Raw genomic sequence first — 17,210 nt, forward strand, 5'->3', positions numbered from 1 at the left:
AATATTACATTATAAGGCTAGGCTATTATTTGACAATGTATGAAAAACACCAAATAGACGATCCAAAGATATTTGTCTAGTCTTATCTATTTTCCAGGGGAATTTCAAGAAAACATTTATAGGTCAATCGGAAGTGTATTTTTTTTAAAGACTCATGTGCAGAAAAAAAACTTTCTCGTGAGCAGAAGATTGATGTATTTTTGCAATATTTTCAGTCTTTTTTTCTCAAGCATTTCAAGCTTCTCAAATAAAAGTTCATTTATATAGGAATCGACTTAAGGGTCCTCAAGTTAACATCTAATTAGATTCTAAGACTTCAAGATTGTCCGTTTGATTTTCAGTTCTCTTTTGATTCTTTTCTATTCTCTTGTATTATTGAGATGACCTTTATTATGTAATAATAAATAATAATTTAGGACGACCTTCCTACTTTGGTTCATGGCGTACTGATATGATTAAATAAGATAATATAGCCAATGTTTGTGATCGCTAACACAATGTGGATTTGGAAATTGATTTACTTTGTCCTTGTGATCAATCTTAACGTTTATACATGTCAGAGCGGAGGTAAGTACGTTACTGACGGACTATTATAACTCAAACGTGGTACAAAATCCTTTTTCTTGAAATGAATGAAATTACTTACAATGATAGGTATTAGAGAATAAGTGTCATAGAAACACTTACCTACTCTGAAAGGCAAGAGTGGGTCGAACATTCAACGTAAGTCTTATTTACTGAAATATATACAAGAAATAAATCGGCACATTTGGAAAAGTTTATATTTGCCAATGTTTCAATATTAAGATTTTATTTGGTTAACTTCAAATGGAAGTTGCAAATGTATTTTAAAAGGATATTGATTACCGGAGTATTTGATTTATATGGTCTATTGAAAACAAAATGATCCGATAGACTTGCTTATTAAAATCATTTTTTAATAGCAAATCCAAAAAAAAAAATTCTAACTATGACAATTTCAGTAACTCATGCAATTCATCGAAACTATTTATTGGCATTGCATGTTATAAAACTTTAGGTATATGCATGTTAAATTTAAATAAATTAATCATATTGGAAAATTATATGTTTTAATACTTAAGTCGCTGAAAGGAACTATACAATATAAATGAAATGTATCAGGCAGATGTGTCCCTATAATTATCCAGTGTTAAACAGAAAAAGTGTAAAAAACACATATAAATGTTTGTGCACCATCAATATGCCTACAAAGAGTGAAAGTGACTGTTTAACCGTCTTTACTTGTATTCCAAATGCCTTCATCTGTAGCTCCTTAAATGTCTAATTGGTCACCTCCTCTTGAAATGTATAGAGTGATTATTTCTGTTTCTCTTACATGTGAACAGATTTTTAAGTGTAATACTATAAAAAAATTAATCAACATTGTATTTATTATCACCATTATCATTAAGTGATATCATTTTCTTATTCATAAAAACAATTGTTTTTTGTTTTTTACGTACATATAAATAAATTATATCATAGAAAAACTTTGTAAATTTTGTATAGCTATTCAGATCTTATGTATGGGAGAGGATTATCTAAATTTTTGGAACTTGTGCATTATCAATCTCTTTGACATATTGTCAATAAAATATGTTCAAAACAGTAGAATAAAATGTATACAATTTTTGCATCATTTCAATTAATAAACACCAGATTTGAACATGTAAGGAATATGAGAAAACGAGACGATTGAATTAAAAAAAAAAAGATTATTTCTACATTTAAAACTTTGATTACTGAAGTACTTTTCTCAATGCTCTCGAGATATCCTTCTTTTAAAATTCAGAATGTAAAAATAGACAAAACTGTTTTTTTTAATTACACTGTATTCCATTTTTAAAACCAATTTTGAGTGCGAAAAATATTTAACACTGTTATCATTTAAATTTAGAAAAACTTTTGTTAAGTTTAGAACCACAAATCACAACCTCCCAATTGAAACAGGTAGATGGAATGGTACTCAAAGAAATGAAAGAGTTTGTAGCTTATACAGTAGTAACCAAATAGGAGATGAGTATCATTTATTTTAGAATGTAGTGCTTTAAACCAACTAAGGAAAGTTTATTTGAACCAAAAATTTTGCTCTAATCCAAATATCATCAAGTTTTGTGAAATCATGTGCCAGAATGATGTTGATTCTTTGAAACAATTATGTACATTTATTTCTAAAATTAATAGTATTGTCTGTTCTCCTTAGTTATCACCTTCTGCTTGACCCACTGTATTATATGTATATATGTTTTATATGTTTTTGTACCTCATGTACCATTTACATGGTTTTGAGTGAATAAATTGAATCGAATTGAATTTTCCACCCTTCCCCCCAAAAAAAAAATCGTGTTAATCTTGTTTAATTAGCTACTTATTCGGATGGAAGGAAGCTTGACAGTAGATAAAATCATTGATAACTACTGGTTGTATGGTTTATATGTTCTCAGAGTGTCAAACAGTGGTTAGTGATATCCTGTTCCTCTTGGACGCCTCCGGAAGTATCGGTCAGCATGTCTATCACACTCAAATCATTCCATTCGTTCGGGATTTTATCCTTCAGCGTTCACTCACCTTGGGGCCCCTTAACACCCAGGTGGGGGTCATGAACTTTGCCGGTGGACAGCACAGTGATTTGCCCTTGAAAAATTTTCATACAAAAGCAGAATTAATAACAGAAATTCAGGTACCATTTTGCAAGAATATAAGATTTCGCATTTATTTTGAAAAGACTTTAAATTGTGCAAATTGTAATTAGTTTCCAAAAGCAGAATACTTAAGAAAACAAACAAAAATTATGCTCTCATTATGCCCCAATAATATAAGACTCGAGGGGATATTAATTTGTCAAGTCCGTCCATATGTCTGTCTGTCTGTTTTTCCATGAAAAAACTTTTGATTGGACGGAGCTATACGTTTCATATTTCACATGGTTTTTTTTCTTGAAGTAAGACCTTTCTTTTGGTACCAAGACTACTAACATATTTTATCTCTTGAATCTGACTATGTAGTTTAACCCACAATAATCATTATGACAAGGTCTTTCCTTTGTTAAAAATATGTTTTACCTTTTTCACCACGATTTAGAGTTTGAAAAACTTAAAAAGCTTTAACCTTAGTCATAATGTATGATCAAGTAGTTCAAGGGTTTTCATATTTCACAGGTGCATTTCTTGTGATAAGTCTTTCTTTGTATACCAACTTATTTGAAATTTGTTACCTGAGAGTTTTAGCTACCCTTAGAAAAATTAACCTTGACGTAATTATTTAACGGTTTGGGCTTGGGTTTTATTTTATTAAAAGATATACTCATTAAAACAAGTCCTTTTTGGGGGTAGCAATATTTTTTTAATCTCTTGAGCTTAACCTTTAAGTTTGTCTTGCATTTGAGCATTTTTTTTTTACCTTTGCCCCTTTGCTGTCAATTGGATATATCAGTGATTTACAAACACATTTTTTGATTAGAAGTAAGATTTCTTTCTCAAGACAGAAGAAAATAATTTTTTTTAAAAACAAAATGATAATGAAAATAAGTGATACAGTATTCTAATACCACCATTATTCAAATAAACAGTTTAAGTCGATTATGAGCATTTATCTATTAATATCATATTCCTTTGAAAGGTAATATTCATTAATTCAAATTAAATAATAATTAAATTTGCTTATAATGATGCATAAGTATTTTACAGTTACAATCAATGAAGATGATAATAAATAAATGAAAAATTGTAGACCTATATGTCCTATCGCGGTGGAGCGACAGACACACACAATGCCTTGACGCATGTAAGAACGCATATGTTTACAAAAGAGAACGGTGACCGACCGGCAGCGGAAAACGTTCTAATCGTCATGACAGATGGTGGGTCGTCCATTCCAGAAGAAACCATAACGGAGATCTACAAGTATGTATTTTTTAGGAAAACATTGTGTAACGCAGATAGGAGATAGGTGTTTCCATCTTCAATTACTTCATTTGCTTTAATTTTTTTTCTATAGTTCATTATTCCTCGCTATAAATTAAAATTTAGATTTCTTTTATATCACAGACAACTGCTTATTCAATGAAAAATTGACCTCGTAAATTTTCATATCTTGTGATTGTTCATCAGCAAAATTACTTCGTTAAGAACCACTCTGCTTGTCACTAACACACAAGAACTCTGAAGTTGATAATGATATTAAAAGGATGCTGGATTTCATCTTCACAACATTTCTGTACTATTTTGAAGACCAGGTCTTCCAAGAAACTGTTTGAATCAATGGGACACTAACTCTCCTGATTTATTAGCTGGCCTGTTTTTATATTCCCATGCAGTACAATTTATTCAAAAACTTCTACATGAGAAGAAGAAAATTCTTGCTATGATCTTTTATTCGACATTCATATATATCGACTATATTTTATCAATTAACAATCATATAGTTATAGACTCGATATATCCCAGTGAACTTGACACGAAGACCGTCACAGAGTCTTCAATAAAATTTTCATATTTGGTTGTTTACTGACTATATACATGATATAGACGACAAGGTCCAACAAACAAACAAACTTTATGACAAAGGAGATGACTTCAGCTTTTCCATCTTGATCTTTACTTATGTAGTAATATTTCTCTAACTTATGCTTATAGCGGTTATGTCTCCAAACTTATTGGCTAATCAAAAGATTTCCCTGAATGAGGTGAAATTTTAGAATTAAAGCATGATCAGCACTGATAAGTTGATGTTACAGAGTTTTCAACAAACTCGATTAACCTTTAAACGATTAAAGTTATGGTAGTTATTTTGACCTTGTTCGAAAACATTACCTGTCAATGATATTTGACTGGCTTTTTTCATACCAATTGTTAGGCTATTCTATTTTTTACGGAGTTTGACTACGGAATGTTTCGTGTACCTGATCAATACATAGAGGACTCACGGTGGGTGTTACTGGTAATGAAGGGATGCTTACTCCTCCTTGGCACCCGATCCCACCTCTGACGTTTCCAGGGATTCGTGTTTTATGTCCTCTTCTTATATTTTTATGGTTTATAGATTTAACTTATATCGATCACTGTTTGTAATCTTCAACTTTTCCATTTGCTGACCATAGCTATGTACATGTTTAGCATTTCAACGCTAGAATGTAACACTTTTGGTAGCCTAGTGTTTATTTCCATAAACAGCCTTAAACGCCAGAATGTTACAATCTACGTGGTGCCTGTCGGAAATTGTAAGTTGTACTGGGGCGAAATTCATACTATGGCCACCAGCTCACAACACGTGATCACCGATCTGAATCACATTGATACTTTCACAGCAGCACGATTCCTGTGGAAACAGATATGTAGGGGTAAGTCTAAAACCCCTATACCCTTATTTCTCAGGTAGATCCCCACACAAGTGCTTTTTTTAATTGTTCAGTCAATTTGTGTATTTTGACAATGAATGCGCTTTAAAAATTTTAATACATTTGATTATTATACAATAAATATTGTAACAATTCATCAAAATTTTTAATATATCACAAAACGATAATCTTGTAGGCATTTGAATATCTAATTTATTAACCCATTTTAAACTATTTTACTTGAATAAAATATTTTTAAACACTTTTCAGGAATTTCTCTCGGATTTTCTGCAATGGTTAAACAATAAATAATTCAGTAAAAAATACCCCAACTATATTATAAATACAATAAATGTTATTATTTTTAGCTGCTACAACCTTTTCCACATCCATTCCTTCGACTTCGATAAGGCCGCACAATCCTGTATTTATTCCTATAACAGCAACAGCTAATCCTCCAACACCAGCCAATCCTTCACAGCACCATGTTTTCTATACCGCCAATATCATACATCAATCGCACCGTAAGGTCTTTCTTTTATCAGTTTAAGGAGGTGTCTACAAAGACACTATTCAAACGATGTTTAAGCACAACAGTGCCTTTCAAAAATTTTCTTCAATAGTGAATACTCTAACGTTTTGCATGTACAAAGTTATAGAATATATTTCCACAAGAATATTTAACTTGAAGAATTCTTCATACTATTTGTCATTTTCAGAGATTCAAAAGGAAATTTTTCCAAAGTAATGGTACTAATTAGATTAAAGTTGACTATTTCATTTAAATACCAGGCCTGGAAGTTCATTATATATAAAAAAAAAAATTACTGTTGCCAATCATTATTTTATGCCTTCTTTTATTTCAAAATGATGAATATTTTCTTTTTGCACAAAAATCTCACCATATAAAGCCCGTCAGATGATTCTAGTAAAGTATGAAATATACTTTAACTAAAACATACACTGGGTAACCCGAATTCTTTATTTAAAAAAATTACGAATTACTAGTTACTAGTATTTTTGAAATGTTTCATATATTTCAATTTCTTCTTTTCACAAATGGAGAAGAAGTCAAATCAAGAAACAAAATGAGACAAAACAAATTGTTTTATTAAGAGGGAAAATAATTTTTTTCTAAAGTGTGTTTTATACATTGAATTCAAAATATCATCATTTTAGGTATTTTGCAAACTTATCAAAGTCCAGAGGCCCTCTTATCATGTATAGTTCTTTGGGGTTTCTTTTTCGATCTTTTTCATAAAGGAATCAAAAAACACATCGTCAATGCTATGCTTTATCTTATCCGCAACTTTTATACAGAAATATGTTCGCTTGTTTTCATGTATAATCCAAGGCCTATTAAAAAATCATTGCAAAAGAAGTCATATGACTGAACTTAAACAATCTGAAAGAGGAGTCTGAAAAGGCGTAAAATACTTTTAAACATCGGTATCTAGAACATTTTGTTTCACATGATTTTACAGTACCCTGTGTGGACGCTGATCCAGACTGTGCCACGTATCCCCCGGAAGTCTGTACAGCAAATAAAGACTGGGCCAAAGGCAGCTGTAGAAAGACGTGTGCCCTGTGTGAAGGCGAGTTAAACATAAATGAATTCATTGTATCACAACAAAAAAATAAATAGATAGATAAAAATGCATTTCACAAATTTTAAACTTAGATTATTTATTATAATACGAAACAAGTATGCTTAAAGAGGTTTACTTTTATGTTTGGTTTTCTTTTCAATGTTCAGTTTTACCTTCCACCACTAAACAACGTAAGTATTGTTTAAATGTGATTGCTATCACCTGAAATTGACCGTACTTACATCTTGGCTTTCTGTGGGATCTAATACACATGTTTGACGTGTCTCATGCTACCAACACAATAAATGGAATTTTTTTTACATTTGCAGTACTACATTCCTACTTGTAGAATTTTTGCATAAAGCTTTTTCAAACACAGCTGAATGAAATCATTTTTTACTTTACATGGCATAATTGGATATTACAGGAATAATATACAGTTTATCACAGCTGGCATTAGAGCAGCAGATCAAGACGTTCGCGTAGGTTATTATAGTAAAACCATCCAAGCATTATTTCAAAGCTTATAACCATTCAAGTATATTTTCTTGCTGCATACAATTCTTGCAAACCTTTATGTAGCTTTTGACAATTCCAGTTTCTTGTAGCTTTAATTTAACCATCCCAGCTTTGCTTTGAAGCTATTGACCATTCCAGATTTACTTTTTAGCTTTTAATCATTTCAGCTTTACTTTGTAGCTTTAATCATTCCAGCTTTATTTTGAAGCTTTTAACCATTTCAGTTTTACTTTAAACCATTCCAGCTTTACATTTTAGCTTTTAACCATTCTAGCTTTACATTGTAGCTATTAACCATTCCAGCTTTTTTCTAGCTTTAATTTAACAATTCCAGCTTTACTTTGTAGCTTTAAATACTCCAGTTTAACTTTGTAGCTACTACCCACGCTCCATTTGTGTTTGTGACACTTCCAACAAAGAAAGGTAATGACTGTATAATGCTGCTGTTATCCTTTTGTTTTAAATACTTTTTGTTAGTCATGTGCTCTATCACTATGATTCCTTCATTTACCAATGAAGTTCACACATATTTACCTATGTTACTTTTCTTTTTTAACCAGAAAGTGGCTTTTGTAATATTGTATTTATGCTAACTTTCTGTAAAATTCCTGTTTTAGTCCCTTGCTATAGATTGTGACTCTGTCTGCATAAGTACTTCCTAACTTTGACATACTTATTGTCGGTAAATTTTAGTATATTGCCTACTCACTAAATTTCTTCATCCAACTATGTCAATTTTATTGTCATGATCAGTTAATCTGTTATTTAAATACAATTCCTGGAAGTTCATTATATCTAAAAAAAATACTGTTGTCAATCATTATTTTATGCCTTCTTTTATTTCAAAATGATGAATGTTTTTCTTTTTGCACAAAAATCTCACCATATAGACCCTGTCAGATGATTCTAGCAAACTAAGAAATACAATTTAACTGAAACATACACTGGCTAACCCGAATTCGTTATTTAAAAAATTAGGAATTACTAGTTACTAGTATTTTTGATATGTTTCATATATTTTAATTTCTTCTTTTCACCAATGGTGAAGAAGTCATATCAAGAAAGAAAATGAGACAAAACAAATTGTTTTATTAAAGGGAAAAATCACTTTTTTTCTAAATTTTGTTTTATACATTGAATTCAAAATACATGTATCATCATTTTAGGTATTTTGCAAATTTATCAAATCCCAGAGGCCTTCTTATCATATATAGCTCTTTGGGGTTTCTATTTCGATCTTTTTCATGAAGGAATCCAAAAACACATCGTCAATGCTATGCTTTATCTTATCCGCAACTTGTGTAAAGAAATATTTTCGCTTGTTTTAATGTATAATCCAAAGCCTATTAAAATCATTGCAAAAGAAGTCATATGACTGAACTTAAACAATCTGAAAGAGGAGTCTGAAAAGGCGTAAAATACTTTTAAACATCGGTATCTAGAACATTTTGTTTCACATCATTTTACAGTACCCTGTGTGGACGCTGATCCAGACTGTGCTACGTATCCCCCGGAAGTCTGTACAGCTAATAAAGACTGGGCCAAAGGCAGCTGTAGAAAAACGTGTGCCCTGTGTGAAGGCAATAAATAAATAGATAAAAATGCATTTCACAAATTTTAAACTTAGATTATATATTATAATACGAAACAAGTATGATTAAAGAGGTTTACTTTTATGTTTGGTTTTCTTTTCAATTTACAGTTTTACCTTCCACCACTAAACAACGTAAGTATTGTTTAAATGTGATTGCTATCACCTAAAATTGACCATACTTACATCAATGCTTTCTGTGTGATCTTATACACATGTTTGACGTGTTTCATGCTACCAGCACAAAAAATGGAATTGTTCAACATTTGCAGTACTACATTCCTACTTGTAGAATTTTTGCATATAGCTTTATCAAACACAGCTTAATGAAATTTATTTTTTATTTTACATGGCATAATTGAATATTACAGGAATAATATACAGTTTATCACAGTTAGCATTATAACAACAGATCAAGACGTTCGCGTAGGTTATTATAGTAAAACCATCCAAGCATTAAAGCTTATAACCATTCAAGTATATTTTCTTGCTGCATACAATTCTTGCAAACCTTTATGTAGCTTTTGACAATTCCAGTTTCTTGTAGCTTTAATTTAACCATTCCAGCTTTGCTTTGAAGCTATTGACCATTCCAGATTTACTTTTTAGCTTTTAATCATTTCAGCTTTACTTTGTAGCTTTAATCATCCCAGCTTTACTTTGAAGCTTTTAGCCATTTCAGTTTTACTTTGCAGCTTTAAACCATTCCAGCTTTACATTGTAGCTTTTAACTATTTTAGCTTTACATTGTAGCTTTTAACCATTCTAGCTTTACATTGTTGCTTTTAACCATTCTAGCTTTACTCTGCAGCTTTAAACCATTCCAGCTTTACATTGCAGCTTTAAACCATTCCAGCTTCTTTCTAGCTTTGATTTAACAATTCCAGCTTTACTTTGTAGCTTTTAATATTCAAGCTTAACTTTGTAGCTACTACCCACTCTCCATTTGTGTTTGTGACGCTTCCAACCAAGAAAGGTAATGACTTTCTAATGCTGCTGTTATCCTTTTGTTCTATATACTTTCTGTTACTCGTATGCTCTATCACTATGATTCCTTCATTTACCAATGACGTCCACACATATTTACCTATGTTACTTTTCTTTTTCAACTAGATAGTGGCTTTTGTATTATTGTATTATGCAAACGTTCGGTGAAATTCCTGTTTTTTGTCCTTTACTTTAGATTGTGACTCTGCTGCATAAGTACTTCCTAATTTTGACATACTTATTGTCGGTAAAGTTTAGTATATTGCCTACTCACTAAATTTATTCATCCTACTCTGTCACATTTATTGTCATGATCAGTTAATCTGATGAATAATACGGATCTACTGTTATTTTAATTCCTATATTACCTTTTTATTGTCCGTAAGGTTGTAGAATATTATATTCATACTGAGATTATTAATCTCCGTTTACCTTGTTCCGCTTTTTAGCTCACCAGAGCCGAAGGCTCAAGTGAGCTTTTCTTATCAAAATTTGTCCGTTGTCTGTCGTCCCTGGCGTCGTCGTCGTTGTCGTTGTCATAAACTTTTCACATTTTTCATTTTCTTCTCAAGAACCACTTGGCCAATTTTAATCAAACTTGCCACAAAGTATTTTTGGGTGAAGGGGATTCAAGTCTGTTCAAATGAAGGGCCATGCCTTCTACCAAAGGGGGATAATTTGAATTATTGAAAAATTAATGGCATTTTGTAAAAATATTCTCAAGAAGCACTGGGCCAGGAAAGATGAAACTCAGTTGGAAGCTTCCTTAGGTGGTGTAGATTCAATGTCATAGGAAAAAAGTCAGTCCAAAAATAGTATGCATGCTTTGTGTAGATTCAATTTCGTTCAAAGCATGCCACCTCTCCCTTTTAGGAGTAGGTCGGGACCACTTATGCATTTTAGCTTTTTGAAAATATAGTGATTTCTTACTCAGTGCTCAAGTGAACTTTGTGGCCCCTGGGCCGCTTGTTACTTATATTGTACATGTGAATGTTTTTTCCATCACTGTTCATGTACAGTGTTGGCTTATTGGTATTTCTGCCCTTTCCTTATTCTTTTTCCTTTTAATCTTTAATATAAACTTACTGTTACTTTTTAGCTAACCTGAGCTGAAAGCTCAAGTGATCTTCTCTGATCATCCGTTCCGTCGTCCGTCGTCCGTCTGTCCGTCTGTAAACATTTCACATTTTCAACTTCTTCTCAAGAACCACTGGGCCAATTTTAACCAAACTTGATACAAAGCATCCTTGTGGGACGGGGAGTTCATATCGTAAAAATGAAGGCCATTGTCTCCCTACAAGGGGAGATAATAAAAAAGACAAAAATAGGGTGGGGTCATTCAAAAAATTTTCTCCTCAAGAACCACCGGGTCAGAAAACTAAATCTTATGAGGAAGCAATCTGGGGTAGTGTAGATTCTAAATTGTTAAAATCATGACCCCCAGGGCTAAGGGGGGGGGGCAACAATAGGGAATCCAAGTTTTACATTGAAATATTTAGGAAAAAAATCTTTAAATATCTTCTCCTCAAGAACTACTGGCCCAGAAAAGCTGAAACTTAGGTGGAAGTATCCTGGGATAGTGTAGATTATAAATTGTCAAAATCATGACCCCGGGGGCTACATTGAAATACACAAATTTTGACCCCCTAGGTGTAAGGTTGGGTCACAGTAGGTATTACAAAGGAGAAATTTGGTAAAGAATAGCATAGGAAAAGTTATTGTTAAAAGGTGAGCGATGTGGCCCATGGGCCTTTTGTTTGATTTTGCATTTTTAATATTTTTGATATATTGATGTGCTTAGCTACTACAACAACTACCCCCAAGCCGACAACAACCACGCCTAAACCGACAACAACCACTCCTAAACCGACAACAACCACTCCCAAACCGACAACAACCACTCCTAAACCGACAACAACCACTCCTAAACCGACAACAACCACGCCTAAACCGACAACAACCACGCCTGAACCGACAACAACCACGCCCAAACCGACAACAACTACTCCTAAACCGACAACAACCACTCCTAAACCGACAACAACCACTCCTAAACCGACAACAACCACTCCTAAACCGACAACAACCACGCCTAAACCGACAACAACTACTCCTAAGCCGACAACAACCACTCCCAAACCGACAACCACTCCCAAACTGACAACAACAGCGCCAAAACCACATTTTCAAACAGGTAACCAAAGAAGGACTGAAAATAAATTGTCTCGTTATTCATTTGAGTCCCTTTGGTAGTCCATTTGTTTCTGATTGTGTCTTCGTTTGTGGGGTTCAGGGTTCGAATAGGTCTTCAGTACCCCCTTGCTTGTCGTAAAAGGCGACTAAATGGGGCGGTCCTTCGGATGAGACCGTATAAACCGAGGCCCCGTGTCACAGCAGGTGTGGCACGATAAAGATCCCTCCCTGCTCAATAGCCCTGAGTGCCGAGCATAGGCCCAAATTTGCAGCCCTTCACCGGCAATGGTGACGTCTCCATATCAGTGAAATATTCTGGAGAGGGACGTTAAATAGTATACAATCGTATGTTGGTCGTCATGTGGGTTTTTCTACTTTTGTCAGGAAGCTTTATTGGAAATAATGGGAATTTTGGGGATATATATGATAAAAGTACTAACTGGTTGATACTTCAAAGAACCACTCAAGAAAAAAAAACCAACAACCCAGAGATGACAAACTTGGAAATTTCTAATGTGCAGATTTAGGTCTTATCAAAGTTTGACCCTGACTAATGGATGGAAGTAAACTTGTTCAATGTTCATTGAAGTTTTTGTAGAAAAAAAGTTTTCTTGACTGTTTAAATTTAATTCCATTCTCACAGAGCAAGAGGTCCTCTGAGTATGCTGCAAAAGAATATAGTTTTCCAAAGAACTACAAGATAGCAATTTTTCAATTTTTATTTAAACATTTTCATAAACCGAGGCATCAATTTAAATTCTGAGGTCCAGATTGGTTGAAGAAAGCAAACCAAGATGTTATCATAGGAAATTTATTAAACGGCGAATTATTTTTCAGACATAAAATAGAAAGAGGTTGCATGGGCGTGCATATAAAACTACATGAAATATATGGAGATAACGAACCGTACTCAAGCTCAAAAGTCCACTAAACAATATAAAATTGGAAAAGAGCAAACACAGACCTCCAAAACATCAGGGATGGAATCAGGTACCATGGTGGATTAAGCATCCCTTGCCGACGGGTCAAACTCTTCATGTGTTCCTTGTTATGATCGGGAAATAACGGAAAAATCCCTCGACAATTCAGTGTATAAATGATGACGTAACAATTAGAATGTCCAATAAAATTGGTGTTTTATTTTTAGCGAGATGTAATTTTAGCGATTTTGAAAACTTCACTAAAGAAGCTATTACAAATAAATAGCAATTAAATTTTAGCGATATTCAATTTAAGCGATCTCTTAACCCTCACTTCTTATGCCAAAATTAAATTAACCTAAAAATTCTGCTTATACGATGATACTTTTCAACTTCATACAGAACCATTCCCCGCGTTAAATTAAAGTCCAGGCCTTTTGATATTATTGACAGCTGCTTTTTCAATAAAAATAAAACTCGTAAATTTACTAACGAGTACTTGGTCATTTTCAAAATTATTTTGTTAAAACTCGTTCTTATTGCGCACACAAGTACTCTGAAGTTGACATATAAAGATGCTTGAGTTTCTGATTAACAATATCTATGTGGTTTTTGGAGATCAGGTCATCAAAAAATCCATTGGAATTCCTATGGGTACTAATTTTGCTCCGTTTTAAGCAGACCCATTTTTGTATTCATATGAAGTAGAATTTATGCAAAATCTTATGCATGAAAGAAGAAAACACTTGTTGTGGCCTTCAGCTTAACATTTAGATATATCAACGACGTATTTTCAATTAACAATGGTAACTTCCAGTCTTTTGTCGATACAATATATTCTGGTGAGCTTTAGATGAAAGATACCACAGAGTCTGAATCTGTTTCATACTTGGATATTCTACTTGAAAAAGACGTTAATGGTAACCTAACTACCAAGTTATATGATAAACGTGATTTCTTTAACTTTTCTATCGTCAACTTCCCATACTTATGCAGTAATATACCTTTCATCACCTGCATACGGCGTTTATATATCTCAGTTGATTCGATATGCAAGAGCATGCTCTACGTATGAACAATTTCAAAAACGAGGTAAATTATTGACAAACAAGTTGCTGAAACAAGAATATCAGCAGTCTCGTTTAAAGTAATCATTTCCTAAGTTCTATGGTCGATACAATGATTTTGTCAGCAAATACAATTCATCATTGCGTCAAATGCTGACTGACGTTTTTCACACCAATTGTTAATCCATTATTTATATTGACGACGACTTTCCCGTAATTTCTGGATCATGACATAGAGCAAACGGCGGGTGTGACCGGTTGGCAGGTGATGCTCACTCCTCCATGGCGCCTTATCCCATCTCTGATGTTTTAGAGGTCCGTGTTTGCTCAGCTCCTATTTTGTATTGTTTTATGGACTTTCATATTGAATACTGTTGAATACTGAAAACTATTTCCATATCCTTCACCTTTGATATATATATATATATATACGTTTTACGTAAACCGTATTAGAAAAATCTTCAGATAAACGTATTTAGTAAAGGAAAATGGAAAATTGTCAAACACATCCCGAAAGGGAAAAATTAAAGATTATTCAAATATGAAACAGACCTATCAGAATCTGTATTATCTTGTTTTTCAAAATTACTGGTTTTATGGAGATGAGAGAAAGTTACTATTGCTAATTGATACAAGTAATTCATCGTCCATATCCATATATATAAATGACGTATTACAGGACATATAGGTTTTTCTTCTCTTTATTTGTAAGTCTTTGAAAACATTCTGCTTCATATAAGATGCAAGATTTCATCATCCATCTGAAAACCTTTTATCCATTCTGAGAAAGTATCAATGTCTTTCTTATTTAGCCCAGGGTTTGGCGTAATCTTCCACAGAATTCATAATATATATGGACTTATTAAACTAGCATAAAAATAATCAGGGTTCCCTAATTTTTTGCCCTCCTCAAAATCAGTGATGTTACAATTTCAACAACCTTTTTAAAGCTGATCCACCTCTTGAATCTCGGGGATTTTGGGATGTGTTTTTAATGCACCGTTTACAGATTTGTGTTGTTTATAATTGTTGTTTTTTAGATTGATCATTGATTGTTATTTTCACTTTTTAATTATACAAAATTTTCACCTTTAAGTTAGACTGCTTTCAAATTTATGCATTTTAAAGAAATGTTTCTCATTGTAGCCACTTGTGAAGACCAGGACCCTTTTTGTAACACGTATTCTCTGGCAATTTGTAAAACGGACCCGGTATGGGCGTCTGGTAGTTGTAGAAAAACCTGTGGACTTTGTCAGGGTAAGGCATTTTACATTATTCAATTCTCACTTGCTTTGCCCTTGCATTACTCTGAACTCTTAATTGCAAATTATGCTTTTATTGTGCTTGCTGCTTAGATTGACAAAATCATTTTTGATACCCAAATGTGCTGCACAATGCACAAATCCAATACAATGCAGAAATTCCATTCAATAAAGATCCTAAAACTATACAAGAAAATATTAAACACCTGTAGAAACGAATTTCGTTTCAGGCTTTCTCCTATCATCTCACATCGTGCCTTAAACTTTCTTTTGCACCAATCACTCAAAAGTTAAGACCAATGTTATACAAACAAAAGTCAAATTCTAAGGTCAAGGTCACGAAGTTAATATGTTTGTACCCAAGGAAAGGTTTTGTCATAAGGGGTAAACATTCATCAACTACACAAAAGATAATACTAATGTTAATGTTGTGATTTTTTTAATGTTCTGAAACCTGTAATTTTCATATATAATACTTTCAATATATATTTCCCGCTTGTGCGTCACGGTGATCTTTTAACTATAAATATGCTTTCTGGAAAGCGACAGGGTGTCAATGTCTCCAAGCTGATTCGATACGCATGGTTTGCCTGCGAATTATATCCAAACCGAAAGTAGTTACTTACAAATAAGACAAATGTGTCAGATGAATTACCAGACTCATTTCGCAATTTCTTTGGTTTAATACCATGGCCATCTTGTATTGGTACCTTTTGATAGCTAGAATTTGATTGACGCATTGAATAAAAATTGTTAGATTCAATATATAAAAGGTAGTCCGATCCTCAGATTTATAAAATTAGCAGTTAAGGAATCAAAAATACTCATTAAAGTATCTCTGAATCCACAAAGGTATGCAATTCTATCCACTGTATTTCTTTAAAGTTAAAGATTACAGTTGATCATATTACGTAGGGAAAATTGTTAAATCTCCAATATTTTTGAATTGGAATATCAGCAATGCATTTTCTAATTGCAAATTAATCAACATATATATTTTAGTTTAAAAACGATAGGTATCCAGGCATTCAGAAAAATTGTCATGATTTTTATACTATTTGGTATTTTTTGCATCTGATTTGCTCATATATAAATAAATGTTTAAAAGGCTTTTTATATGCAAATATACAAAAATAAACTTAAAGATTCAAAGGAGATGTTTACATTGATGCATTTCTTATGTGTCTATTTAATAATTGTATATGTGTTTATATGAATATAAATTTCGCAGCTTTCTCCTCTCCATTCCATCACCCCGTGTTTGTCAAATTCCAATGAGTCCAGGTATTTTCCTGTCTCTCTATGGGCATCCAAACCCACTTCTATTTCCTTTACAGCTTTGGGTTAATAGAACGCCTTGATTTAACATACATTGTCTTCTTGCACACTTATTTTTGCTTTTTGAATTTTAAAATACTAGTAAATACAGTAATTATACAGTTTTTAAGAGCATTTTTTGAATTTATGAAAATCAAAAATAAACTCTTTTAGGTACACCGGCTACGACAAAACCAACAACGACACCAAAACCGACAACCGCTAAAGGTAGGCTTGAATTTTTTTCTACAACTTTCTAAAACGAAAACTTAAAATTTATCAGTTATAATATTCGTACGGATTTTAATTCTTCCATTCAAGCAACTCCACAACGCCATCACTATGTCACAATAAGAAGCATTGTTGGAGAGAAAGGAGGTGGAATTTCAAAAATAAAAGTTTGATAGCA

At 32.8% G+C, this 17,210-nt stretch overlaps 2 protein-coding genes across 2 annotated transcripts; both read left to right on the forward strand.

Moving 5' to 3' along the window:
- The first annotated feature begins 187 nt into the window (after positions 1-187).
- Positions 188-5,560, forward strand: LOC134239088 (collagen alpha-1(XX) chain-like). Its single transcript, XM_062721246.1, has 5 exons — positions 188-567; positions 2,466-2,701; positions 3,751-3,923; positions 5,193-5,359; positions 5,553-5,560. Exons 1-5 carry the CDS (start codon positions 477-479, stop codon positions 5,558-5,560), a joined length of 675 nt encoding a protein of 224 aa, XP_062577230.1. The 5' UTR covers positions 188-476.
- Positions 5,561-11,831: 6,271 nt separating this feature from the next.
- On the forward strand, positions 11,832-17,205 carry LOC134239060 (adipocyte plasma membrane-associated protein Hemomucin-like). Its single transcript, XM_062721209.1, has 4 exons — positions 11,832-12,236; positions 15,369-15,479; positions 16,976-17,029; positions 17,123-17,205. The coding sequence occupies exons 1-4, from the start codon at positions 11,834-11,836 to the stop codon at positions 17,203-17,205; spliced, it is 651 nt and encodes a 216-aa protein (XP_062577193.1). The 5' UTR covers positions 11,832-11,833.
- The last annotated feature ends 5 nt before the right edge of the window (positions 17,206-17,210 follow it).

This window comes from Saccostrea cucullata, unplaced genomic scaffold, assembly GCF_032062105.1.
Source record: "Saccostrea cucullata isolate Sc308-1 unplaced genomic scaffold, CSIRO_AGI_Scuc_v1 ctg376, whole genome shotgun sequence".
Lineage (NCBI taxonomy): Eukaryota > Metazoa > Mollusca > Bivalvia > Ostreida > Ostreidae > Saccostrea > Saccostrea cuccullata.